The sequence below is a fragment of the Gadus morhua genome, chromosome 3 (assembly GCF_902167405.1).
Source record: "Gadus morhua chromosome 3, gadMor3.0, whole genome shotgun sequence".
Lineage (NCBI taxonomy): Eukaryota > Metazoa > Chordata > Actinopteri > Gadiformes > Gadidae > Gadus > Gadus morhua.
The window spans coordinates 21455492-21483294 of NC_044050.1; the positions used below are offsets into that span (position 1 = coordinate 21455492).

General features: G+C 43.1%; 1 protein-coding gene across 1 annotated transcript in view; it reads right to left on the reverse strand.

The window, feature by feature from the left end:
• The window catches only part of LOC115540255 (complement C3), a 78468-nt gene extending 51722 nt beyond the window's left edge, over window positions 1-26746 (reverse strand). The window contains exon 1 of the mRNA XM_030351401.1: window positions 26555-26746. Within this exon, the coding sequence (XP_030207261.1) occupies window positions 26555-26631 (77 nt within the window). The 5' untranslated portion in view covers window positions 26632-26746. The remainder of the gene's footprint in view (window positions 1-26554) is intronic.
• Between the last annotated feature and the right edge of the window lie 1057 nt (window positions 26747-27803).

Below are 27803 nucleotides of genomic sequence, written 5' to 3' on the forward strand. Positions count from 1 at the left end.
GTGAATATGTGTGTACAAGGTTTTGAATGTGGGAGGTTCGGTGTGGGAGTTATAGCCCCAAACGCGTCTTTCCTTGGTATAGCGCCACCTAGTGGCCGGCGTGTCTGGATTTTGTTATCTGAGTAGCGGTGCCGGACCTGGATCAAGTCATGCAATTGGCGTGTCGGCACCATTTACGGTTTGGGCTGTGGGCCCACTTTTAGCGCGGGAATAATAATAAACTAGAACTGCAAGCAGTTATGTAGGGGTCCAAGAAGTGTGCATTTCGCCGGCACAACGCGACAAGAAATGTGCGTTTCGCCGGCACAACGCGAAGCATGTGTTCAAAACGCTACCCTGAACCTGTGGATACAAAGGATTTGACTGTGGTAGGAGTAGCGAGAAGTCAGTGTAGCGTTTTCGCGGCTAAATTTTGTAGAAGGTATACAATTTCCTCGTTTATGGCGCCCCCTAATGGCGAAATTTTCCGAAATTTTTATCGTACGACATTAAGGTAAGCACCAACATGTGTGTAAAATTTGGACTCGATCCGATGTCTAATTTTGGATTTCTTTGGATTTTTGATTTTCCACGTCTAATTTAGCTCATAAACCAATATTCAAAACGCTACCGTTTCGTTATCGAAGGACGGATCAAAAAAGTAATGCAGGAATTATTTTCGTGTAGGTCTGAAGATGCCGTGTGCAAAGTTTTGTGTCAATTGGTCGAGAAATGTGGGAGGAGTAGCGAAAAGACATTTTTGCGGTTTTCGCGATTTAGCGAAAAATATTCCTAGACGCAAATGGGCGTGGCCTAGGCCAAAAGATGCAGCAGACTCCAGTGCATCTGTGTGTACAAGTTTTTGGACTCTGGGAGGTTCGGTGTGGGAGTTATAGCCCCAAACGCGTCTGTCCTTGGTATAGCGCCACCTAGTGGCCGGCGTGTCTGGATTTGGTTATCTGAGTAGCGGTGCCGGACCTGGATCTAGGCATGCAATTGGCGTGTCGGCACCATTTACGGTTTGGGCTGTGGTACCACTTCTAAGGCGTATAGTATAATAACTAGAACTGCAAGCAGTTATGCAGGGGTCCAAGAAGTGTGCATTTCGCCGGCACAACGCGAAGCATGTGTTCAAAACAAATGGGCTTGGCCTATGCCAAAAGATGCAACTGACTCCAGTGAATCTGTGGATACAAAGGTTTTGACTGTGGGAGGCTCGGTGTGGGAGTTATAGCCCAAAACGCGTTTGCAGAACATTCCATTGGCCAATTAGGAGATATATTGTGTCGTCGTTTTTTTGCACCCCCTTGTGGCGAATTTTTCCAAAGACAATTTTCCTTTTCCAAATAACTCCCGCCCACATTAATAATTCTTGGCCATATTTTCTATATAGACTAGGGATTGCCCCTTGATGGTTTCCCTTGAGATTGAAGAACATTCCTTTGACCAATTAGAAGATATACAATTTCCTCGTTTATTGCGCCCCCTAATGGCGAAATTTTCCGAAATTTTTATCGAACGTCATTAAGGTTAGCACCAACATGTGTGTAGAATTTGGACTCGATCCGATGTGTAATTTTGAATTTTTCGGGATTTTGGATATTCCACATCTAATTTAGCTAATAAACCAATATTCAAAACGCTACCGTTTCGTCGTCGAAGGTCGGATCAAAAAAGTGTTTCATGCATTCTTTGCGTGTGTGTCTGAAGATGTCGTGTGCAAAGTTTGGTGTCGATTGGTCAAGAAATGTGGGAGGAGTAGCGAAAATACAGTTTTGCGGTTTTCGCGATTTTGCGAAAAAAAATTATAGACGCAAATGGGCGTGGCCTATGCCAAAAGATGCAGCAGACTCCAGTGAATATGTGCGTACAAGTTTTTGACTGTGGGAGGTTCGGTGTGGGAGTTATAGCCCCAAACGCGTATTCCTTGGTATAGCGCCACCTAGTGACCGGCGTGTCTGGATTTTGTCGTCTGCGTAGTCCGAAGAGATCGGGATCTAGTCATGTAATTGGCGTGTGTGCACCTTTTACGGTTTGGGCTGTGGTACCACTTTTAGGGGGGTAAGTATAATAATAATAGGAAGAAAAATCCTTACAAAAACAATAGGGATCCAACCTGTTGGCTTGGACCCCTAAAAAATAAAAATCCTTACAAAAACAATAGGGATCCAACCTGTTGGCTTGGACCCCTAATAATAATCCTTACAAAAACAATAGGGATCCAACCTGTTGGCTTGGACCCCTAAAAAGAATAATCCTTACAAAAACAATAGGGATCCAACCTGTTGGCTTGGACCCCTAATAATAAAAATCCTTACAAAAACAATAGGGATCCAACCTGTTGGCTTGGACCCCTAATAAGAAAAATCCTTACAAAAACAATAGGGATCCAACCTGTTGGCTTGGACCCCTAAAAAAATCCTTACAAAAACAATAGGGATCCAACCTGTTGGCTTGGACCCCTAACGAGGCAGAACTAAGAAACCAAACCGTTTGTAAATAGAAAGCTACCAAAACAACTACTCCTACACAGGAGTTTGTGACAAGGACGTTGGCAAATTATACTTTAAATCATAAAAACAAATTCAAAGAAAAAACCAAACTAACGAAACAAAATAAACAAAATAAAACAAATAACAAAATAAATGAATAAATAAAAATAAAAAATATATACTTAAGGTTAAATTCTCCTAATTAGGTTAGTATCTTTTAGCTAATTTATCAGCAATTTCATTGCCATATATTCCATGGTGGGCTGGAATCCAACAGAACTGAATAACTAAACCAAGGCTTATAATATTTAAAAGAAGATGCTTTACCTCTGTCACCAAATCTTCACGTATTGAATTATCTGTTATAAAACTTAGTATCTACAACCCATCTAAGAGCGGTTATTATTGTGGCCATCTAGATTGAGTATACTGATAAAGTCACCCACTCTATATCTAGCTTTTTTTATTGTAACACTTGGTTCAAATCCTATTTCGTACACATGCAGCCATTTGGACACCATTCTATGATAGCTGATAACCAAGGTACACACTGTAATACTATAATCAAGAGGACATACAGGCAGTTCAAATAAAAAGAGATAGAACTTTAAGAAACAGATTCCTTCCAACTAACTATTTACGAAAAATGCAATCAATAATTGCATTTCGAATTCCTGTTTTCAAATATCAGTGTAAAAGCTATAAAATAGGCTATATAGTGACATTTTAAAAGTATAACAAAGATGGAGGCCTATTATGTACATACTATTTTAAAATGGAAGAGGGGTTTTGCTTTATATAATTAATAAAATAACACAGACCCTAACGCTACACTGAGCAAAAAATGCAGATTACCAACCAAAACAACTTAATTACATGAAGGCCTTCAGCCAACTCCCAACTACAGAACACTCAGACTAACAGACATATTTACATTATGCCTATGTGTTTTAATTTGTTTGGAGATTTCAAGTCTTACAGACATATTTATATTATGCCTATGTGTTTTAATTTGGTTGGAGATTTCAATTCTTATGATTTTACCCATTAGACTAAGTCTTACAGACATATTTATATTATGCCTATGTGTTTTAATTTGGTTGGAGATTTCAAGTCTTATGATTTTACCCATTAGACTATACTCCTACTCATTTATTAACCTAGTTTACAAAATGTGCATCCCAATCCAAATGACTATTACAAATGGATTATTAACATTTCTTTCATGGATTATTAACATTTCTTTCATGGATTATTAACATTTCTTTCATTCCTATCTAGCACTGAATGACCTCCAAACCCCTGTAAATTCTTATGATTTTACCCATTAGACTAAGTCTTACAGACATATTTATATTATGCCTATGTGTTTTAATTTGGTTGGAGATTTCAAGTCATTTCAAGTCTTATGTAACATTTCTTTCATGGATTATTAACATTTCTTTCATGGAATATTAACATTTCTTTCATTCCTATCTAGCACTGAATGACCTCCAAACCCCTGAAATCTCAGGAAACAGAGGACAATGTAAATAGTGTGTAAATAGTGTGTGTTTTAAGCGTGAATAAAAATTGAAAAACATCTCATATTGTTTATTTTTACACTTCATTTACACAAATTGCCCATGCAAAAAGGAATTATACTTATATACTTATATCTGTTGATAAAAAGGTTTTGATTGTGGGAGCTTCGGTGTGGGAGTTATAGCCTAAAACGCGTTTTCAGAACATTCCATTGGCCAAATAGTAGTATACAATGTCGTCGTTTTTTGGCGCCGCCCTGTTGGCGAAATTTTCCAAAGACAATTTTCCTTTGCCAAATAACTCCCGCCCACATTAATAATTCTTGGCCATATTTTCTATATAGACTCGGGTTTGCCCCTTGATGGTTTCCCTTGAGTTTGAAGAACATTCCTTTGGCCAATTAAAAGATATACAATTTCCTCGTTTATTGCGCCCCCTGAGGGCGGAATTTTCCGAATTTTGTATCGAACGCCGTTAAGGTTAGCACCAACATGTGTGTAAAATTTGGACTCGATCCGATGTCTAAATTTTTTTTTTTCTGGATTTTTGATTTTCGACTTAAATCGTAGCTAATAAACCAATATTCAAAACGCTACCGTTTCGTCGTCAAAGGTCGCATCAAAAAAGTGTCTCATGCATTCTTTGCGTGTGCGTCTGAAGATGTCGTGTGCAAAGTTTGGTGTCGATTGGTAAAGAAATGTGGGAGGAGTAGGAAAAAACTGTTTTGTGGTTTTCGTGATTTTGCGAAAAAAATTCTAGACGCAAATGGGCGTGGCCTATGCCAAAAGATGCAGCAGACTCCAGTGAATATGTGGGTACAAGTTTTTGACTGTGGGAGGTTCGGTGTGGGAGTTATAGCCCCAAACGCATCTTTCCTTGGTATAGCGCCACCTAGTGGCCGGCGTGTCTGGATTTGGTCGTCTGCTTAGAACTCAGGGCCCTGGATCTAGTCATGCAATTGGCGTGTCGGCACCATTTACGGTTTGGGCTGTGGGCACACTTTTAGGATTAGCATGTCGGAATAATAATAATCCTTACAAAAACAATAGGGATCCAACCTGTTGGCTTGGACCCCTAACTAGAACTGCAAGCAGTTATGCAGGGGTCCAAGAAGTGTGCATTTCGCCGGCACAACGCGACAAGAAATGTGCGTTTCGCCGGCACAACGTGAAGCATGTGTTGAAAACGCTACCCTGAACCTGTGGATACAAAGGATTTGACTGTGGTAGGAGTAGCGAGAAGTCAGTGTAGCGTTTTCGCGGCGAAATTTTGTAGACGATATACAATTTCCTCGTTTATTGCGCCCCCTAATGGCGAATTTTTCCGAATTTGTATCGAACGACAATAAGGTTAGCCCCAACATGTGTGTCAAATTTGGACTCGATCCGATGTCTAATTTTGGATTTCTTTGGATTTTTGAAATTCCACGTCTAATTTAGCTAATAAACCAATATTCAAAACGCTACCGTTTCGTCGTCAAAGGTCGCATCAAAAAAGTGTTTCATGCATTCTTTGCGTGTGCGTCTGAAGATATCGTGTGCAAAGTTTGGTGTCGATTGGTCAAGAAATGTGGGAGGAGTAGGGAAAAAACAGTTTTGCGGTTTTCGCGATTTTGCGAAAAAAAATTGTAGACGCAAATGGGCGTGGCCTATGCCAAAAGATGCAGCAGACTCCAGTGAATCTGTGCGTGTAAGGTTTTGAATGTGGGAGGTTCGGTGTGGGAGTTATAGCCCCAAACGCGTCTTTCCTTGGTATAGCTCCACCTAGTGGCCGGCGTGTCTGGATTTTGTCGTCTGCCTAGAACTCAGGGACCTGGATCTAGTCATGCAATTGGCGTGTCGGCACCATTTACGGTTTGGGCTGTGGACCCACTTCTAGGGGGGAAAAATAATAACTAGAACTGCAAGCAGTTATGCAGGGGTCCAAGAAGTGTGCATTTCGCCGGCACAACGCGGCAAGAAATGTGCGTTTCGCCGGCACAATGCGAAGCAAGTATTCAAAACGCTACCGTGAACAACATGTGGATATAAAGGTTTTGACTGTGGGAGCTTCGGTGTGGGAGTTATAGCCTAAAACGCGTTTTCAGAACATTGGCCAAATAGTAGATAGACAATTTCGTCGTTTTTTGGCGCCGCCCTGTGGCGACATTTTCCAAAGACAATTTTCCTTTGCCAAAAACTCCCGCCCACATTAATAATTCTTGGCCATATTTTCTATATAGATTCGGGTTTGCCCCTTGATGGTTTCCCTTGAGTTTGAAGAACATTCCTTTGTCCAATTAGAAGATATACAATTTCCTCGTTTATTGCGCCCCCTAATGGCGAAATATTCCGAATTCTTTATTGAACGCCATTAAGGGTAGCACCGACATGTGTCTAAAATTTGGACTTGATCCGATGTCTAATTTTGGTATTTTCTGAATTTTTGCGTATCGACGTAAAACGTAGCTAATAAAGCAATATTCAAAACGCTACCGTTTCGTAGTCGAAGGTCGGATCAAAAAAGTATATAGTTTTTCTTTTCGTGTGCGTCTGACGATGTCGTGTGCAAAGTTTGGTGTCGATTGGTCAAGAAATGTGGGCGGAGTTGGGAAAAAACAGTTTTGCGGTTTTCGCGATTTTGCGAAAAAAAATTATGGACGCAAATGGGCGTGGCCTATGCCAAAAGATGCATCAGACTCCAGTGAATCTGTGTGTTCAAGGTTTTGAATGTGGGAGGTTCGGTGTGGGAGTTATAGCCCCAAACGCGATTTTCTTGTTATAGCGCCACCTAGTGGCCGGCAGGTCTGGATTTTGTCGTCTGCTTAGTCCGAACAGATCTGGACCTAGTCATGCAATTTGCGTGTCGGCACCATTTACGGTTTGGGGTGTGGGCCCACTTTTAGGGGGGTAAGAATAATAATAATAATCCTTACAAAAACAATAGGGATCCAACCTGTTGGCTTGGACCCCTAACTAGAACTGCAAGCAGTTATGCAGGGGTCCAAGAAGGGTGCATTTCGCCGGCACAACGCGACAAGAATTGTGCGTTTCGCCGGCACAAAGCGAAGCATGTGTTCAAAACGCTACCCTGAACCTGTGGATACAAAGGATTTGACTGTGGTAGGAGTAGCGAGAAGTCAGTCTAGCGTTTCCGCGGCGAAATTTTGTAGAAGATATACAATTTCCTCGTTTATTGCGCCCCCTAATGGCGAAATTTTCCGAAATTTTTATCGAACGACATTAAGGTTAGCACCAACATGTTTGTAAAATGTGGACTCGATCCGATGTCTAATTTTGGATTTCTTTGGATTTTTGATATTCCACGTCTAATTTAGCTCATAAACCAATATTCAAAACGCTACCGTTTCGTTATCGAAGGACGGATCAAAAAAGTGTTTCATGCATTCTTTGCGTGTGCGTCTGAAGATGTCTTGTGCAAAGTTTGGTGTCGATTGGTCAAGAAATGTGGGAGGAGTAGGGAAAAAACAGTTTTGCGGTTTTTCCGATTTTGCGAAAAAAAATTGTAGACGCAAATGGGCGTGGCCTATGCCAAAAGATGCAGCAGACTCCAGTGAATATGTGTGTACAAGGTTTTGAATGTGGGAGGTTCGGTGTGGGAGTTATAGCCCCAAACGCGTCTTTCCTTGGTATAGCGCCACCTAGTGGCCGGCGTGTCTGGATTTGGTCGTCTGCTTAGAACTCAGGGACCTGGATCTAGTCATGCAATTGGCGTGTCGGCACCATTTACGGCTTGGGCTGTGGACCCACTTCTAGGGGGGAATAATAATAAAAAGAATCCTTACAAAAACAATAGGGATCCAACCTGTTGGCTTGGACCCCTAATAATAATCCTTACAAAAACAATAGGGATCCAACCTGTTGGCTTGGACCCCTAACTAGAACTGCAAGCAGTTATGCAGGGGTCCAAGAAGTGTGCATTTCGCCGGCACAACGCGACAAGAAATGTGCGTTTCGCCGGCACAACGCGAAGCATGTGTTCAAAACGCTACCCTGAACCTGTGGATACAAAGGATTTGACTGTGGTAGGAGTAGCGAGAAGTCAGTGTAGCGTTTTCGCGGCAAAATTTTGTAGAAGATATACAATTTCCTCGTTTATTGCGCCCCCTAATGGCGAAATTTTCCGAAATTTTTATCGAACGACATGAAGGTTAGCACCAACATGTGTGTAAAACTTGGAGTCGATCCGATGTGTAATTTTGAATTTTTCGGGATTTTGGATATTCCACGTCTAATTTAGCTAATAAACCAATATTCAAAACGCTACCGTTTCGTCGTCAAAGGTCGCATCAAAAAAGTGTTTCCTGCATTCTTTGCGCGTGCGTCTGAAGATGTCGTGTGCAAAGTTTGGTGTTGATTGGTCAAAAAATGTGGGAGGAGTAGGGAAAAAGCATTTTTGCGGTTTTCGCGATTTTGCGAAAAAAAATTATAGACGCAAATGGGCGTGGCCTATGCCAAAAGATGCAGCAGACTCCAGTGAATCTGTGCGTACAAGTTTTAGAATGTGGGAGATTCGGTGTGGGAGTTATAGCCCCAAACGCGTCTGTCCTTGGTATAGCGCCACCTAGTGGCCGGCGCGTCTGGATTTGGTTATCTGAGTAGCGGTGCCGGACCTGGATCTAGTCATGCAATTGGCGCGTGTGCACCATTTACGGTTTGGGCTGTAGTCCCACAAGTACGGGGGGAAGAATAATAATAATAATAATAATAATAATAATAATAATAGGAAAAATCCTTACAAAAACAATAGGGATCCAACCTGTTGGCTTGGACCCCTAAAAAAATCCTTACAAAAACAATAGGGATCCAACCTGTTGGCTTGGACCCCTAATAATAGGAATAACTAGAACTGCAAGCAGTTATGCAGGGGTCCAAGAAGTGTGCATTTCGCCGGCACAACGCGACAAGAAATGGGCATTTCGCCGGCACAACGCGAAGCAAGTATTCAAAACGCTACCGTGAACAACATGTGGATATAAAGGTTTTGACTGTGGGAGCTTCGGTGTGGGAGTTATAGCCTAAAATTCGTTTTCAGAACATTCCATTGGCCAAATAGGAGATAGACAATGTCGTCGTTTTTTGGCGCCGCCCTGTGGCGACATTTTCCAAAGACAATTTTCCTTTGCCAAATAACTCCCGCCCACATTAATAATTCTTGGCCATATTTTCTATATAGACTCGGGTTTGCCCCTTGATGGTTTCCCTTAAGTTTGAAGAACATTCCTTTGGCCAATTAGAAGATATACAATTTCCTCGTTTATAGCGCCCCCTTAGGGCGTAATTTTCCGAATTTTTATTCGAACGTCGTTAAGGGTGGCGCTAACATGTGTGTAAAATTTGGACTCGATCCGATGTGTAATCTTGGTTTTTTTTGGATTTTGGATTTTCCACGTCTAATTTAGCTAATAAACAAATATTCAAAACTCTACCGTTTCGTCGTCGAAGGTCGGATCAAAAATGTAATGCAGGATTCCTTTTCGTGTACGTCTGAAGATGCCGTGTGCAAAGTTTGGTGTCGATTGGTCAAGAAATGTGGGAGGAGTAGCGAAAAAACAGTTTTGCGGTTTTCGCGATTTTGCGAAAAAAAATTCCAGACGCAAATGGGCGTGGCCTAGGCCAAAAGATGCAGCAGACTCCAGTGAATATGTGCGTACAAGTTTTTGACTGTGGGAGGTTCGGTGTGGGAGTTATAGCCCCAAACGCGTATTCCTTGGTATAGCACCACCTAGTGACCGGCGTGTCTGGATTTTGTTATCTGAGTAGCGGTGCCGGACCTGAATCTAGTCATGCTATTGGCATGTCCGCACCATTTACGGTTTGGGCTGTGGGCCCACTTTTAGCGCGGGAAGTATAACTAGAACTGCAAGCAGTTATGCAGGGGTCCAAGAAGTGTGCATTTCGCCGGCACAACGCGACAAGAAATGTGCGTTTCGCCGGCACAACGCGAAGCAAGTATTCAAAACGCTACCGTGAACAACATGTGGATATAAAGGTTTTGACTGTGGGAGCTTCGGTGTGGGAGTTATAGCCTGAAACGCGTTTTCAGAACATTCCATTGGCCAAATAGGAGATAGACAATGTCGTCGTTTTTTTGCACCCCCTTGTGGCGAATTTTTCCAAAGACAATTTTCCTTTTCCAAATAACTCCCGCCCACATTAATAATTCTTGGCCATATTGTCTATATAGACTAGGGATTGCCCCTTGATGGTTTCCCTTGAGTTTGAAGAACATTCCTCTGGCAAATGAGAAGATATACAATTTCCTCGTTTATTGCGCCCCCTTATGGCGAAAATTTCCGATTTTTTTATCGAACGCCATTAAGTGGAGCATCGACATGTCTCAAAAAATTGGACTTGATCCGATGTCTAATTTTGGATTTCTTTGGATTTTTGATATTCGACGTCTAATTTAGCTTATAAACAAATATTCAAAACGCTACCGTTTCGTAATCGAAGGTCGGATCAAAAAGTGTTTGAGTTTTTCTTTTCGTGTGCGTCTGAAGATGTCGTGTGCAAAGTTTGGTGTTGATTGGTCGAGAAATGTGGGAGGAGTATGGAAAAAACACTTTTGCGGTTTTCGCGATTTTGCGAAAAAAAATTCTAGACGCAAATGGGCGTGGCCTATGCCAAAAGATGCAGCAGACTCCAGTGAATAAGTGGGTACAAGTTTTTGACTGTGGGAGGTTCGGTGTGGGAGTTATAGCCCCAAACGCGTCTTTCCTTGGTATAGCGCCACCTAGTGGCCGGCGTGTCTGGATTTGGTCGTCTGCGTAGTATTCACGGACCTGGATCTAGTGATGCAATTGGCGCGTGTGCACCATTTACTGTTTGGGCTGTGGTACCACTTCTAGATGGGAAGTATAATAATAACTAGAACTGCAAGCAGTTATGCAGGGGTCCAAGAAGTGTGCATTTCGCCGGCACAACGCGACAAGAAATGTGCGTTTCGCCGGCACAACGCGAAGCATGTGTTCAAAACGCTACCCTGAACCTGTGGATACAAAGGATTTGACTGTGGTAGGAGTAGCGAGAAGTCAGTGTAGCGTTTTCGCGGCTAAATTTTGCAGAAGATATACAATTTCCTCGTTTATTGCGCCCCCTAATGACGAAATATTCCGAATTCTTTACTGAACGCCATTAAGGGTAGCACCGACATGTGTCTAAAATTTGGACTTGATCCGATGTCTAATTTTGGTATTTTCTGAATTTTTGCGTATCGTCGTAAAACGTAGCTAATAAACAAATATTCAAAACGCTACCGTTTCGTAGTCGAAGGTCGGATCAAAAAGTGTTTGAGTTTTTCTTTTCGTGTTCGTCTGACGATGTCGTGTGCAAAGTTTGGTGTCGATTGGTCAAGAAATGTGGGAGGAGTAGGGAAAAAACAGTTTTGCGGTTTTCGCGATTTTGCGAAAAAAAATTATAGACGCAAATGGGCGTGGCCTATGTCAAAAGATGCAGCAGACTCCAGTGAATATGTGGGTACAAGTTTTTGACTGTGGAAGGTTCGGTGTGGGAGTTATAGCCCCAAACGCGTATTCCTTGGTATAGCGCCACCTAGTGGCCGGCATGTCTGGATTTTGTCGTCTGCCGTCACCTCACCGACCTGGATCTAGTCATGCAATTGGCGTGTCGGCACCATTTACGGTTTGGGCTGTGGTACCACTTCTAGCTGGGAATAATAATAATAGGAAGAAAAATCCTTACAAAAACAATAGGGATCCAACCTGTTGGCTTGGACCCCTAACTAGAACTGCAAGCAGTTATGCAGGGGTCCAAGAAGTGTGCATTTCGCCGGCACAACGCGACAAGAAATGTGCGTTTCGCCGGCACAACGCAAAGCAAGTATTCAAAACGCTACCGTGAACAACATGTGGATAAAAAGTTTTTGACTGTGGGAGCTTCGGTGTGGGAGTTATAGCCTAAAACGCGTTTTCAGAACATTCCATTGGCCAAATAGGAGATAGACAATGTCGTCGTTTTTTGGCGCCGCCCTGTGGCGAAATTTTCAATTTTCCAAAGACAATTTTCCTTTGCTAAATAACTCCCGCCCACATTAATAATTCTTGGCCATATTGTCTATGTAGACTCGGGTTTGCCCCTTGATGGTTTCCCTTGAGTTTGAAGAGCATTCCTCTGGCCAATTAGAAGATATACAATTTCCTCGTTTATTGCGCCCCCTTATGGCAAAATTTTCCGAAATCTTTTTCGAACGCCACTAAGGGTAGCACCGACATGTGTGTAAAATTTGGACTTGATCCGATGGCTAATTTTGGTATTTTTCTGGATTTTTCATTTTCGACGTAAAACGTAGCTAATAAACAAATTTTCAAAATGCTACCGTTTCGTAATCGAAGGTCGGATCAAAAAATGTTTGAGTTTTTCTTTTCGTGTTTGTCTGACGATGTCGTGTGCAAAGTTTGGTGTCGATTGGTCAAGAAATGTGGGAGGAGTAGGGAAAAAACAGTTTTGCGGTTTTCGCGATTTTGCGCAAAAAAATTATGGACGCAAATGGGCGTGGCCTATGCCAAAAGATGCAGCAGACTCCAGTGAATATGTGCGTACAAGTTTTTGACTGTGGGAGGTTCGGTGTGGGAGTTATAGCCCCAAACGCGTATTCCTTGGTATAGCGCCACCTAGGGGCCGGCGTGTCTGGATTTTGTCGTCTGCGTAGTCCTCAAGGACCTGGATCTAGTCATGCAATTGGCGTGTGTGCAACATTTACGGTTTGGGCTGTATTCCCACTTTTACGGGGGAATAATAATAGGAAAAATCCTTACAAAAACAATAGGGATCCAACCTGTTGGCTTGGACCCCTAATAATCCTTACAAAAACAATAGGGATCCAACCTGTTGGCTTGGACCCCTAATAACTAGAACTGCAAGCAGTTATGCAGGGGTCCAAGAAGTGTGCATTTCGCCGGCACAACGCGACAAGAAATGTGCATTTCGCCGGCACAACGCGAAGCAAGTATTCAAAACGCTACCGTGAACAACATGTGGATATAAAGGTTTTTACTGTGGGAGCTTCGGTGTGGGAGTTATAGCCTAAAACGCGTTTTCAGAACATTCCATTGGCCAAATAGGAGATAGACAATGTCGTCGTTTTTTGGCGCCGCCCTGTGGCGAAATTTTCCCAAGACAATTTTCCTTTGCCAAAAACTCCCGCCCACATTAATAATTCTTGGCCATATTTTCTATATAGATTCGGGTTTGCCCCTTGATGGTTTCCCTTGAGTTTGAAGAACATTCCTTTGGCCAATTAGAAGATATACAATTTCCTCGTTTATTGCGCCCCCTAATGGCGAAATATTCCGAATTCTTTATTGAACGCCATTAAGGGTAGCACCGACATGTGTCTAAAATTTGGACTTGATCCGATGTCTAATTTTGGTATTTTCTGAATTTTTGCGTATCGACGTAAAACGTAGCTAATAAACAAATATTCAAAACGCTACCGTTTCGTAGTCGAAGGTCGGATCAAAAAGTGTTTGAGTTTTTCTTTTCGTGTTCGTCTGACGATGTCGTGTGCAAAGTTTGGTGTCGATTGGTCAAGAAATGTGGGAGGAGTAGGGAAAAAACAGTTTTGCGGTTTTCGCGATTTTGCGAAAAAAAATTCTAGACGCAAATGGGCGTGGCCTACGTCAAAAGATGCAGCAGACTCCAGTGAATATGTGGGTACAAGTTTTTGACTGTGGAAGGTTCGGTGTGGGAGTTATAGCCCCAAACGCGTATTCCTTGGTATAGCGCCACCTAGTGGCCGGCATGTCTGGATTTTGTCGTCTGCATAGTCCGAAGAGACCTGGATCTAGTCATGCAATTGGCGTGTCGGCACCATTTACGGTTTGGGCTGTGGGCACACTTTTAGGGAGGTAAGTATAACTAGAACTGCAAGCAGTTATGCAGGGGTCCAAGAAGTGTGCATTTCGCCGGCACAACGCGACAAGAAATGGGCATTTCGCCGGCACAACGCCAAGCAAGTATTCAAAACGCTACCGTGAACAACATGTGGATATAAAGGTTTTGACTGTGGGAGCTTCGGTGTGGGAGTTATAGCCTAAAACTCGTTTTCAGAACATTCCATTGGCCAAATAGGCGATAGACAATGTCGTCGTTTTTTGGCGCCGCCCTGTGGCGAAATTTTCCAAAGACAATTTTCCTTTGCCAAATAACTCCCGCCCATATTAATAATTCTTGGCCATATTTTCTATATAGACTCGGGTTTGCCCCTTGATGGTTTCCCTTGAGTTTGAAGAACATTCCTTTGGCCAATTAGAAGATATACAATTTCCTCGTTTATTGCGCCCCCTAATGGTGAAACTTTCCGAAATCTTTTTCGAACGTCACTAAGGGTAACACCGACATGTGTGTAAAATTTGGACTTGATCCGATGTCTAATTTTGGTATTTTTCTGGATTTTTGATTTTCAACGTAAAACGTAGCTAATAAACCAATATTCAAAATGCTACCGTTTCGTAATCGAGGTCGGATCAAAAAGTGTTTGAGTTTTTCTTTTCGTGTGCGTCTGAAGATGTCGTGTGCAAAGTTTGGTGTTGATTGGTCGAGAAATGTGGGAGGAGTAGGGAAAAAACAGTTTTGCGGTTTTCGCGATTTTGCGAAAAAAAATTCTAGACGCAAATGGGCGTGGCCTATGCCAAAAGATGCAGCAGACTCCAGTGAATATGTGCGTACAAGTTTTTGACTGTGGGAGGTTCGGTGTGGGAGTTATAGCCCCAAACGCGTATTCCTTGGTATAGCGCCACCTAGTGGCCGGCGTGTCTGGATTTTGTCGTCTGCGTAGTGTTCACGGACCTGGATCTAGTGATGCAATTGGCGCGTGTGCACCATTTACTGTTTGGGCTGTGGTACCACTTCTAGATGGGAAGTATAATAATAATAATCCTTACAAAAACAATAGGGATCCAACCTGTTGGCTTGGACCCCTAACTAGAACTGCAAGCAGTTATGCAGGGGTCCAAGAAGTGTGCATTTCGCCGGCACAACGCGACAAGAAATGTGCGTTTCGCCGGCACAACGCGAAGCAAGTATTCAAAACGCTACCGTGAACAACATGTGGATATAAAGGTTTTGACTGTGGGAGCGTCGGTGCGGGAGTTATAGCCTAAAACGCGTTTTCAGAACATTCCATTGGCCAAATAGGAGATAGACAATGTCCTCGTTTTTTGGCGCCGCCCTGTGGCGAAATTTTACAAAGACCATTTTCCTTTGCCAAATAACTCCCGCCCACATTAATAATTCTTGGCCATATTTTCTATATAGACTCGGGTTTGCCCCTTGATGGTTTCCCTTGAGTTTGAAGAACATTCCTTTGGCCAAATAGAAGATATACAATTTCCTCGTTTATTGCGCCCCCTAATGGCGAAATATTCCGAAATCTTTATTGAACGCCATTAAGGGTAGCACCGACATGTGTCTAAAATTTGGACTTGATCCGATGTGTAATTTTGGTATTTTTTGAATTTTTGCGTTTCGACGTAAAACGTAGCTAATAAACAAATATTCAAAATGCTACCGTTTCGTAATCGAAGGTCGGATCAAAAAGTGTTTGAGTTTTTCATTTCGTGTGCGTCTGAAGATGTCGTGTGCAAAGTTTGGTGTTGATTGGTCTAGAAATGTGGGAGGAGTAGGGAAAAAACAGTTTTGCGGTTTTCGCGATTTTGCGAAAAAAAATTCTAGACGCAAATGGGCGTGGCCTATGCCAAAAGATGCAGCAGACTCCAGTGAATATGTGCGTACAAGTTTTTGACTGTGGGAGGTTCGGTGTGGGAGTTATAGCCCCAAACGCGTCTTTCCTTGGTATAGCGCCACCTAGTGACCGGCGTGTCTGGATTTGGTCGTCAGCGTAGTCCGAAGAGACCTGGATCTAGTCATGCAATTGGCGTGTCTGCACCATTTACGGTTCGGGCTGTAGTACCAGTTTTAGGGGGGTAAGTATAATAAAAACTAGAACTGCAAGCAGTTATGCAGGGGTCCAAGAAGTGTGCATTTCGCCGGCACAACGCGGCAAGAAATGTGCGTTTCGCCGGCACAATGCGAAGCAAGTATTCAAAACGCTACCGTGAACAACATGTGGATATAAAGGTTTTGACTGTGGGAGCTTCGGTGTGGGAGTTATAGCCTAAAACGCGTTTTCAGAACATTGGCCAAATAGTAGATAGACAATGTCGTCGTTTTTTGGCGCCGCCCTGTGGCGACATTTTCCAAAGACAATTTTCCTTTGCCAAAAACTCCCGCCCACATTAATAATTCTTGGCCATATTTTCTATATAGATTCGGGTTTGCCCCTTGATGGTTTCCCTTGAGTTTGAAGAACATTCCTTTGTCCAATTAGAAGATATACAATTTCCTCGTTTATTGCGCCCCCTAATGGCGAAATATTCCGAATTCTTTATTTAACGCCATTAACGGTAGCACCGACATGTGTCTAAAATTTGGACTTGATCCGATGTCTAATTTTGGTATTTTCTGAATTTTTGCGTATCGACGTAAAACGTAGCTAATAAAGCAATATTCAAAACGCTACCGTTTCGTAGTCGAAGGTCGGATCAAAAAAGTATATAGTTTTTCTTTTCGTGTGCGTCTGACGATGTCGTGTGCAAAGTTTGGTGTCGATTGGTCAAGAAATGTGGGCGGAGTTGGGAAAAAACAGTTTTGCGGTTTTCGCGATTTTGCGAAAAAAAATTATAGACGCAAATGGGCGTGGCCTATGCCAAAAGATGCATCAGACTCCAGTGAATCTGTGTGTTCAAGGTTTTGAATGTGGGAGGTTCGGTGTGGGAGTTATAGCCCCAAACGCGATTTTCTTGTTATAGCGCCACCTAGTGGCCGGCAGGTCTGGATTTTGTCGTCTGCTTAGTCCGAACAGATCTGGACCTAGTCATGCAATTTGCGTGTCGGCACCATTTACGGTTTGGGGTGTGGGCCCACTTTTAGGGGGGTAAGAATAATAACTAGAACTGCAAGCAGTTATGCAGGGGTCCAAGAAGTGTGCATTTCGCCGGCACAACGCGACAAGAAATGTGCATTTCGCCGCCGCCCACATTAATAATTCTTGGCCATATTTTCTGTATAGTCTCGGGATTGCCCCTTGATGGTTTCCCTCGAGTTTGAAGAACATTCCTTTGGCCAATTAGAAGATATACAATTTCCTCGTTTATGGCGCCCCCTAATGGCGAAATTTTCCGAAATTGTTATCGTACGACATTAAGGTTAGCACCAACATGTGTGTAAAACTTGGAGTCGATCCGGTCTGTAATTTTGGATTTTTTGGGATTTTGGATTTTCCACGTCAAATTTAGCTAATAAACCAATATTCAAAACGCTACCGTTTCGTCGTCGAAAGTCGGATAAAAAAACTGTCAGAGGGTTTCTATGCGTGTGCGTCTGAAGATGCCGTGTGCAAAGTTTGGTGTCGATTGGTCAAGAAATGTGGGAGAAGTAGGGAAAAAACAGTTTTGCGGTCTTCGCGATTTTGCGAAAAAAAATTCTAGACGCAAATGGGCGTGGCCTATGCCAAAAGATGCAGCAGACTTCAGTGAATCTGTGTGTATAAGGTTTTGAATGTGGGAGGTTCGGTGTGGGAGTTATAGCCCCAAACGCGTATTCCTTGGTATAGCGCCACCTAGTGACCGGCGTGTCTGGATTTTGTCGTCTGCATAGTCCGAAGAGATCTGGATCTAGTCATGCAATTGGCGTGTCGGCACCATTTACGGTTTGGGCTGTGGTCCCACTTTTAGGGAGGTAAGTATAATAGGAAAAATCCTTACAAAAACAATAGGGATCCAACCTGTTGGCTTGGACCCCTAACTAGAACTGCAAGCAGTTATGCAGGGGTCCAAGAAGTGTGCATTTCGCCGGCACAACGCGACAAGAAATGTGCATTTCGCCGGCACAACGCGAAGCAAGTATTCAAAACGCTACCGTGAACAACATGTGGATATAAAGGTTTTGACTGTGGGAGCTTCGGTGTGGGAGTTCTAGCCTAAAACGCGTTTTCAGAACATTCCATGGCCAAATAGGAGATAGACATTGTCGTCGTTTTTTGGCGCCGCCTTGTGGCGAAATTTTCCAAAGAGAATTATCCTTTGCCAAATAACTCCCGCCCACATTAATAATTCTTGGCCATATTTTCTATATAGGCTCGGGATTGCCCCTTGATGGTTTCCCTTGAGTTTGAAGAACATTCCTTTGGCCAATTAGAAGATATACAAATTCCTCGTTTATTCCGCCCCCTTATGGCGAAAATTTCCGAATTTTTTATCGAACGCCATTAAGTGGAGCATCGACATGTGTGAAAAATTTGGACTTGATCCGATGTCTAATTTTGGTATTTTCTGAATTTTTGCGTATCGAAGTAAAACGTAGCTAATAAACAAATATTCAAAACGCTACCGTTTCGTAGTCGAAGGTCGGATCAAAAAGTGTTTGAGTTTTTCTTTTCGTGTTCGTCTGACGATGTCGTGTGCAAAGTTTGGTGTCGATTGGTCAAGAAATGTGGGAGTAGTAGGGCAAAAACAGTTTTGCGGTTTTCGCCATTTTGCGAAAAAAAATTATAGACGCAAATGGGCGTGGCCTATGTCAAAAGATGCAGCAGACTCCAGTGAATATGTGGGTACAAGTTTTTGACTGTGGAAGGTTCGGTGTGGGAGTTATAGCCCCAAACGCGTATTCCTTGGTATAGCGCCACCTAGTGGCCGGCATGTCTGGATTTTGTCGTCTGCATAGTCTTCACGTACCTGGATCTAGTCATGTAATTGGCGTGTGTGCACCATTTACGGTTTGGGCTGTAGTAGCACTTTTAGTGCTGGAATAATAATAATAATAATAATAACTAGAACTGCAAGCAGTTATGCAGGGGTCCAAGAAGTGTGCATTTCGCCGGCACAACGCTATAAGAAATGTGCATTTCGCCGGCACAACGCGAAGCAAGTATTCAAAACGCTACCGTGAACAACATGTGGATATAAGGGTTTTGACTGTGGGAGCTTCGGTGTGGGAGTTATAGCCTGAAACGCGTTTTCAGAACATTCCATTGGCCAAATAGGAGATAGACAATGTCGTCGTTTTTTGGCGCCGCCCTGTGGCGAAATTTTCCTTTGCCAAATAACTCCCGCCCATATTAATAATTCTTGGCTATATTTTCTATATAGACTCGGGTTTGCCCCTTGATGGTTTCCCTTGAGTTTGAAGAACATTCCTTTGGCCAATTAGAAGATATACAATTTCCTCGTTTATTGCGCCCCCTAATGGCGAAATTTTCCAAAATTTTTATCGAACGTCATTAAGGTTAGCACCAACATGTCTGTAAAATTTGGACTCGCCTGAAACGCGTTTTCAGAACATTCCATTGGCCAAATAGGAGATAGACAATGTCGTCGTTTTTTGGCGCCGCCCTGTGGCGAAATTTTCCAAAGACAATTTTCCTTTGCCAAATAACTCCCGCCCATATTAATAATTCTTGGCTATATTTTCTATATAGACTCGGGTTTGCCCCTTGATGGTTTCCCTTGAGTTTGAAGAACATTCCTTTGGCCAATTAGAAGATATACAATTTCCTCGTTTATTGCGCCCCCTAATGGCGAAATTTTCCAAAATTTTTATCGAACGTCATTAAGGTTAGCACCAACATGTCTGTAAAATTTGGACTCGTTCCGAAGTCTAATTTTGGATTTCTTTGGATTTTTGATTTTCCACGTCTAATTTAGCTCATAAACCAATATTCAAAACGCTACCGTTTCGTCGTCGAAGGTCCTATCAAAAAAGTGTCTATCAATTCTCTGCGTTTGCGTCTGAAGATGCCGTGTGCAAAGTTTGGTGTCGATTGGTCAAGAAATGTGGGAGGAGTAGGGAAAAAACTGTTTTGCGGTTTTCGCGATTTAGCGAAAAAAAATTCTAGACGCAAATGGGCGTGGCCTATGCCAAAAGATGCAGCAGACTCCAGTGAATATGTGTGTACAAGGTTTTGAATGTGGGAGGTTCGGTGCGGGAGTTATAGCCCCAAACGCGTCTTTCCTTGGTATAGCGCCACCTAGTGGCCGGCGTGTCTGGATTTTGTCGTCTGCCTAGAACTCAGGGACCTGGATCTAGTCATGCAATTGGCGTGTCGGCACCATTTACGGTTTGGGCTGTGGGCACACTTTTAGGTGCTGGAATAATAATAAGAAAAATCCTTACAAAAACAATAGGGATCCAACCTGTTGGCTTGGACCCCTAATAATAATCCTTACAAAAACAATAGGGATCCAACCTGTTGGCTTGGACCCCTAATAATAATAACTAGAACTGCAAGCAGTTATGCAGGGGTCCAAGAAGTGTGCATTTCCCCGGCACAACGCGACAAGAAATGTGCATTTCGCCGGCACAACGCGAAGCATGTGTTCAAAACGCTACCCTGAACCTGTGGATAAAAAGGATTTGACTGTGGTAGGAGTAGCGAGAAGTCAGTGTGGCGTTTTTGCGGCGAAATTTTGTAGAAGATATACAATTTCCTCTTTTATTGCGCCCCCTAATGGCGAAACTTTCCGAAATCTTTTTCGAACGTCACTAAGGGTAACACCGACATGTGTGTAAAATTTGGACTTGATCCGATGTCTAATTTTGGTATTTTTCTGGATTTTTGATTTTCAACGTAAAACGTAGCTGATAAACAAATATTCAAAATGCTACCGTTTCGTAATCGAAGGTCGGATCAAAAAGTGTTTGAGTATTTCTTTTCGTGTGCGTCTGAAGATGTCGTGTGCAAAGTTTGGTGTTGATTGGTCGAGAAATGTGGGAGGAGTAGGGAAAAAACAGTTTTGCGGTTTTCGCGATTTTGCGAAAAAAAATTCTAGACGCAAATGGGCGTGGCCTATGCCAAAAGATGCAGCAGACTCCAGTGAATATGTGCGTACAAGTTTTTGACTGTGGGAGGTTCGGTGTGGGAGTTATAGCCCCAAACGCGTATTCCTTGGTATAGCGCCACCTAGTGGCCGGCGTGTCTGGATTTTGTCTTCTGCGTAGTGTTCACGGACCCGGATCTAGTGATGCAATTGGCGCGTGTGCACCATTTACTGTTTGGGCTGTGGTACCACTTCTAGATGGGAAGTATAATAATAACTAGAACTGCAAGCAGTTATGCAGGGGTCCAAGAAGTGTGCATTTCGCCGGCACAACGCGACAAGAAATGTGCATTTCGCCGGCACAACGCGAAGCAAGTATTCAAAACGCTACCGTGAACATCATGTGGATATAAAGGTTTTGACTGTGGGAGCTTCGGTGTGGGAGTTATAGCCTAAAACGCGTTTTCAGAACATTCCATTGGCCAAATAGGAGATCGACAATGTCGTCGTTTTTTGGCGCCGCCCTGTGGCGAAATTTGCAATTTTCCAAAGACAATTTTCCTTTGCCAAATAACTCCCGCCCACATTAATGATTCTTGGCCATATTTTCTATATAGACTCGGGTTTGCCCCTTGATGGTTTCCCTTGAGTTTGAAGAACATTCCTTTGGCCAATTAGAAGATATACAATTTCCTCGTTTATTGCGCCCCCTAATGGCGAAACATTCCGAATTCTTTATTGAACGCCATTAAGGGTAGCACCGACATGTGTCTAAAATTTGGACTTGATCCGATGTGTAATTTTGGTATTTTTTGAATTTTTGCGTTTCGACGTAAAACGTAGCTAATAAACCAATATTCAAAATGCTACCGTTTCGTAATCGAAGGTCGGATCAAAAAGTGTTTGAGTTTTTCTTTTCGTGTGCGTCTGAAGATGTCGTGTGCAAAGTTTGGTGTTGATTGGTCGAGAAATGTGGGAGGAGTAGGGAAAAAACAGTTTTGCGGTTTTCGCGATTTTGCGAAAAAAAATTCTAGACGCAAATGGGCGTGGCCTATGCCAAAAGATGCAGCAGACTCCAGTGAATATGTGCGTACAAGTTTTTGACTGTGGAAGGTTCGGTGTGGGAGTTATAGCCCCAAACGCGTATTCCTTGGTATAGCGCCACCTAGTGGCCGGCGTGTCTGGATTTTGTCGTCTGCGTAGTGTTCACGGACCTGGATCTAGTCATGCAATTCGCGTGTCCGCACCATTTACGGTTTGGGGTGTGGGCACACTTTTAGTGCTGGAATAATAATAACTAGAACTGCAAGCAGTTATGCAGGGGTCCAAGAAGTGTGCATTTCGCCGGCACAACGCGACAAGAAATGTGCGTTTCGCCGGCATAACGCGAAGCATGTGTTCAAAACGCTACCCTCAACCTGTGGATACAAAGGTTTTGACTGTGGGAGCTTCGGTGTGGGAGTTATAGCCTAAAACGCGTTTTCAGAACATTCCATTGGCCAAATAGGAGATAGACAATGTCGTCGTTTTTTGGCGCCGCCCTGTGGCGAAATTTTTTAATTTTCCAAAGACAATTTTCCTTTGCCAAATAACTCCCGCCCACATTAATAATTCTTGGCCATATTGTCTATGTAGACTTGGGTTTGCCCCTTGATGGTTTCCCTTGAGTTTGAAGAGCATTCCTCTGGCCAATTAGAAGATATACAATTTCCTCGTTTATTGCGCCCCCTTATGGCAAAATTTTCCGAAATCTTTTTCGAACGCCACTAAGGGTAGCACCGACATGTGTGTAAAATTTGGACTTGATCCGATGGCTAATTTTGGTATTTTTCTGGATTTTTGATTTTCGACGTAAAACGTAGCTAATAAACAAATTTTCAAAATGCTACCGTTTCGTAATCGAAGGTCGGATCAAAAAATGTTTGAGTTTTTCTTTTCGTGTTTGTCTGACGATGTCGTGTGCAAAGTTTGGTGTCGATTGGTCAAGAAATGTGTGAGGAGTAGGGAAAAAACAGTTTTGCGGTTTTCGCGATTTTGCGAAAAAAAATTCTAGACGCAAATGGGCGTGGCCTATGCCAAAAGATGCAGCAGACTCCAGTGAATATGTGCGTACAAGTTTTTGACTGTGGGAGGTTCGGTGTGGGAGTTATAGCCCCAAACGCGTATTCCTTGGTATAGCGCCACCTAGGGGCCGGCGTGTCTGGATTTTGTCGTCTGCGTAGTCCTCACGGACCTGGATCTAGTCATGCAATTGGCGTGTGTGCAACATTTACGGTTTGGGCTGTATTCCCACTTTTACGGGGGAATAATAATAGGAAAAATCCTTACAAAAACAATAGGGATCCAACCTGTTGGCTTGGACCCCTAATAATCCTTACAAAAACAATAGGGATCCAACCTGTTGGCTTGGACCCCTAATAAAAATCCTTACAAAAACAATAGGGATCCAACCTGTTGGCTTGGACCCCTAACTAGAACTGCAAGCAGTTATGCAGGGGTCCAAGAAGTGTGCATTTCGCCGGCACAACGCGACAGGAAATGTGCGATTTTGCGAAAAAAAATTATAGACGCAAATGGGCGTGGCCTATGCCAAAATATGCAGCAGACTCCAGTGAATATGTGTGTACAAGGTTTTGAATGTGGGAGGTTCGGTGTGGGAGTTATAGCCCCAAACGTTTCTTTCCTTGGTATAGCGCCACCTAGTGGCCGGCGTGTCTGGATTTTGTTATCTGAGTAGCGGTGCCGGACCTGGATCTAGTCATGCAATTGGCGTGTCGGCACCATTTACGGTTTGGGGTGTGGGCCCACTTTTAGCGCGGGAAGTATAATAATAAAAATCCTTACAAAAACAATAGGGATCCAACCTGTTGGCTTGGACCCCTAAAAATCCTTACAAAAACAATAGGGATCCAACCTGTTGGCTTGGACCCCTAACTAGAACTGCAAGCAGTTATGCAGGGGTCCAAGAAGTGTGCATTTCGCCGGCACAACGCGACAAGAAATGTGCGTTTCGCCGGCACAACGCGAAGCATGTGTTCAAAACGCTACCCTGAACCTGTGGATACAAAGGTTTTGACTGTGGGAGCTTCGGTGTGGGAGTTATAGCCTAAAACGCGTTTTCAGAACATTGGCCAAATAGGAGATAGACAATGTCGTCGTTTTTTGGCGCCGCCCTGTGGCGAAATTTTCCAAGGACAATTTTCCTTTGCCAAATAACTCCCGCCCACATTAATAATTCTTGGCCATATTTTCTATATAGACTCGGGTTTGCCCCTTGATGGTTTCCCTTGAGTTTGAAGAACATTCCTTTGGCCAATTAGAAGATATACAATTTCCTCGTTTATTGCGCCCCCTAATGGCGAAATTTTCCGAAATTTTTATCGAACGACATTAAGGTTAGCACCAACATGTGTGTAAAATGTGGACTCGATCCGATGTCTCATTTTGGATTTCTTTGGATTTTTGCTATTCCACGTCTAATTTAGCTAATAAACCAATATTCAAAACGCTACCGTTTCGTCGTCGAAGGTCGGATCAAAAAAGTCTTTCGTGCATTCTTTGCGTGTGTGTCTGAAGATGTTGTGTGCAAAGTTTGGTGTCGATTGGTCAAGAAATGTGGGAGAAGTAGGGAAAAAACAGTTTTGCGTTTTTTGCAATTTTGCGAAAAAAAATTCTAGACGCAAATGGGCGTGGCCTATGCCAAAAGATGCAGCAGACTCCAGTGAATATGTGCGTACAAGTTTTTGACTGTGGGAGGTTCGGTGTGGGAGTTATAGCCCCAAACGCGTCTTTCCTTGGTATAGCGCCACCTAGTGGCCGGCGTGTCTGGATTTTGTCGTCTGCCTAGAACTCAGGGACCTGGATCTAGTCATGCAATTGGCGTGTCGGCACCATTTACGGTTTGGGCTGTGGACCCACTTCTAGGGGGGAAAAATAATAATAATAGGAAAAAAAAACCTTACAAAAACAATAGGGATCCAACCTGTTGGCTTGGACCCCTAAAAATAAAAATCCTTACAAAAACAATAGGGATCCAACCTGTTGGCTTGGACCCCTAATAATCCTTACAAAAACAATAGGGATCCAACCTGTTGGCTTGGACCCCTAACTACGCTGCTGCTGTCTTTTCATCTTAACGGCTCTAACCTCTCACTAGCTGCAGACACCCCTGCATCTCAAACAGTCTGACTATGGACGTACGCGACGCGGAACGGCTGCGAACTCTGCCTGCGTCAATCGTATTCACGCGAGATCATGAGATTACGCGATAATCCTAAACCTAATGTACTCACCTTCCACTCCCAAAACTACTGCAATTAAATGCCAGGCTTTGTCCTTTTTGACATTGTCCTTTTTATGAAATAAATGATGATTTATTTCATGAATTATTTTATGTTGCTCCACTTCCACAATCAGTCTCTCGTCGTCCATGTTGCCGACCCTCTGATTGATTGACTGCTGACCTGGTGCCACCGGTCATGACGTAATGTGAAGTGGACGTTGATGTTAAGTTGTGATAGGCTACATGAGCTTTTTGCGTTTTTATTTTGAAAATTGACCGGATGCTATTTGGCCTTTACTTTTTCACTTCCTGCCCGGCTCGATCTGCTGTTGAATTTGACGCGGTTCAGCAAAGGCTCTCGTCAAAAATAGACGTGCTACGGAATGATAGCGCTGCGGCGCGGGGTGCCGCTCCTGGGACGCTGCTGAGACGTTCCGCAGCGCGCCCGGTGGAAAGGGTATTATTGATTAGAGTGGCAGCGATCAGCAGCGGTGACCGCGGCGCAGCCGTTCTGCAGCGCTTACGTCCCCGGTGGAAATCAGGCTTTAAGGCTCCGTGGGGGGCATACAAAACCATTCATGGGGCCGGTGACAAGACGCTGTGTTGCGCTTTCAAAATAAAAGCATCAGATATTTTGCGGTATAATTTTTGGGTGGGACAAATGCGCCTCTTTCGAAAATTGGAGGGGACACGTCCCCCCCGGTTCCTACAGCCTTGATAACGCGTATAAGTATGCAGTGTTTATGTGTGTGTGTGTGTGTGTGTGTGTGTGTGTGTGTGTGTGTGTGTGTGTGTGTGTGTGTGTGTGTGTGTGTGTGTGTGTGTGTGTGTGTGTGTGGATGATGAGGCTTTTATTTGCAATTAAATGTTGGTTCACTTGGTAGGCTGCCAAGACTTAATACAAAGGGATCACAAGACACAAGGAGAGGATGACTTAGATAAAGTGCATTTATTGAATACCAATAAGTATGAACTTTGCAAAACATAGGTAAGGTAAGGAATTATTAATGAGAACCAATTAACATTGTACTACTTTATGTCATTTTTCTTCATAATTTTGATGTGGTGATTTCAGATAATACATAACTAAACCCGGTCCGTATGACCGAGTAGGCCTCCACAAAGGCCTAGTTGACTGTTTAATGTATATTGCGACATCGCTTTTTCGTGCCCACCACAGCCATTAGTGTTGTAAGAAAGTTAGATCCTTTTGATAAAGACGCACACACGCAGATTTTTAATATCATGAGATGATCGTTCTTGCATGCACTTTTGGCTACAATCAAATGCTTCATATTGAAATACAACAATAAGCAGTTTAGGAAGGTACTGTGATTTTTTGTTACAGTGTACCCAAACACACTATTTACCATGACTCTAAAACAAATAATGCCATTTAAGTTCAGGAAAACATCAAGGCTATTATAATCAAAGTATACTCACAATGAAGCATGGGGAGCAACAGAAGACAAAAAGAGGACCAGACAGGCCACACTCAGAGGAAGTACTGCCAGATGCATACCTGAACGAAGGTCTGCTGTCTCTGAAGTCTTTGGGGAGCTTTTAGTTTTTTATTCTCCTACACTATAGTCTCCTCAACACACCCCCGCCCTTGGACACTTCCCTTGTTGTCTGAACTCTCCCCTTGCTAAAGAGGGACACTATCTGTAATTTCTGAGAACAAAGTTAAGCAACCATTGGCACTAATCAAACATTTATTTGGGGGGGGTCAGGGGAGTTTAGTTCACCCAATGAAATTATGGATGGGCTTATTCCATGTCTGTGACAGCCACCGATGCAAGATTAAGCATTTGATTTAAAGGTTGAGTATGGAATTCTCTTTTTTGGCCATTTTTGCAAAATTACTTGAAATCCTTATCATAACCCACTTACAGCCACTGAGTTGGAAGTACTGACATGAAAATTAAACAAGTCAATCATCTGTGGAACGGGCAGGGCTCGAAAAACTCCAGCCAATGATTTACAGAACCACCGAGTGGCATTGGACAGTAAGTACGCCAATCAAACGGTCGTACTGCACTCCCATACCCCGCTCGTGACCCCTTCGTGCACATACTCAATGCTCATGACCCAGAGCAAGCTTCTGTTTGTTGTTATCCTGCGGTAGCTACTGGAGCTAGCTAACTAGCTAATGGCTCGCTCTTGCGCATCTGTATTCGCGCTCATGATTGCGCAACCATGTATTTGGAATGGGTGGATTCAGAGTCAGCGTTGAAGGAGAGGGGGTAGGACCATTTGAGTTGTGTATTTTCAAAATCTGCTGGCTTTTCGCAAATCCCATACCCAACCTTTAATGATTGCTGTCGGCATGTAAAGACAATTTCAACAAATATGACAAAGAATGCTTTACCCTAGCATGAAAGGTTCACTGAAGTAGAGTTATTTTTTTAATCTTAGCATTCATAAAGTTTAGATAAAAAATGTTCCATGGGAGCATCAAACATTGTTGGACCAACCTCACACTCGGTGGTGCAGGGAAGTGCAGCCAATAAAAAACTACCCCTCTGGAAAATACATTTTAGTCAGAAGTAGCAGGCGACTGTATTTTACAGAGAATTTCCCCACTTTATACATGTTAGTCAAGAAGAACATGGAAATGTCCACCAAAATGTTCATACTTCTTGAGACCCAATGGAAAAGCATTTCACTTGGATGGACTTCTTCATGTTTT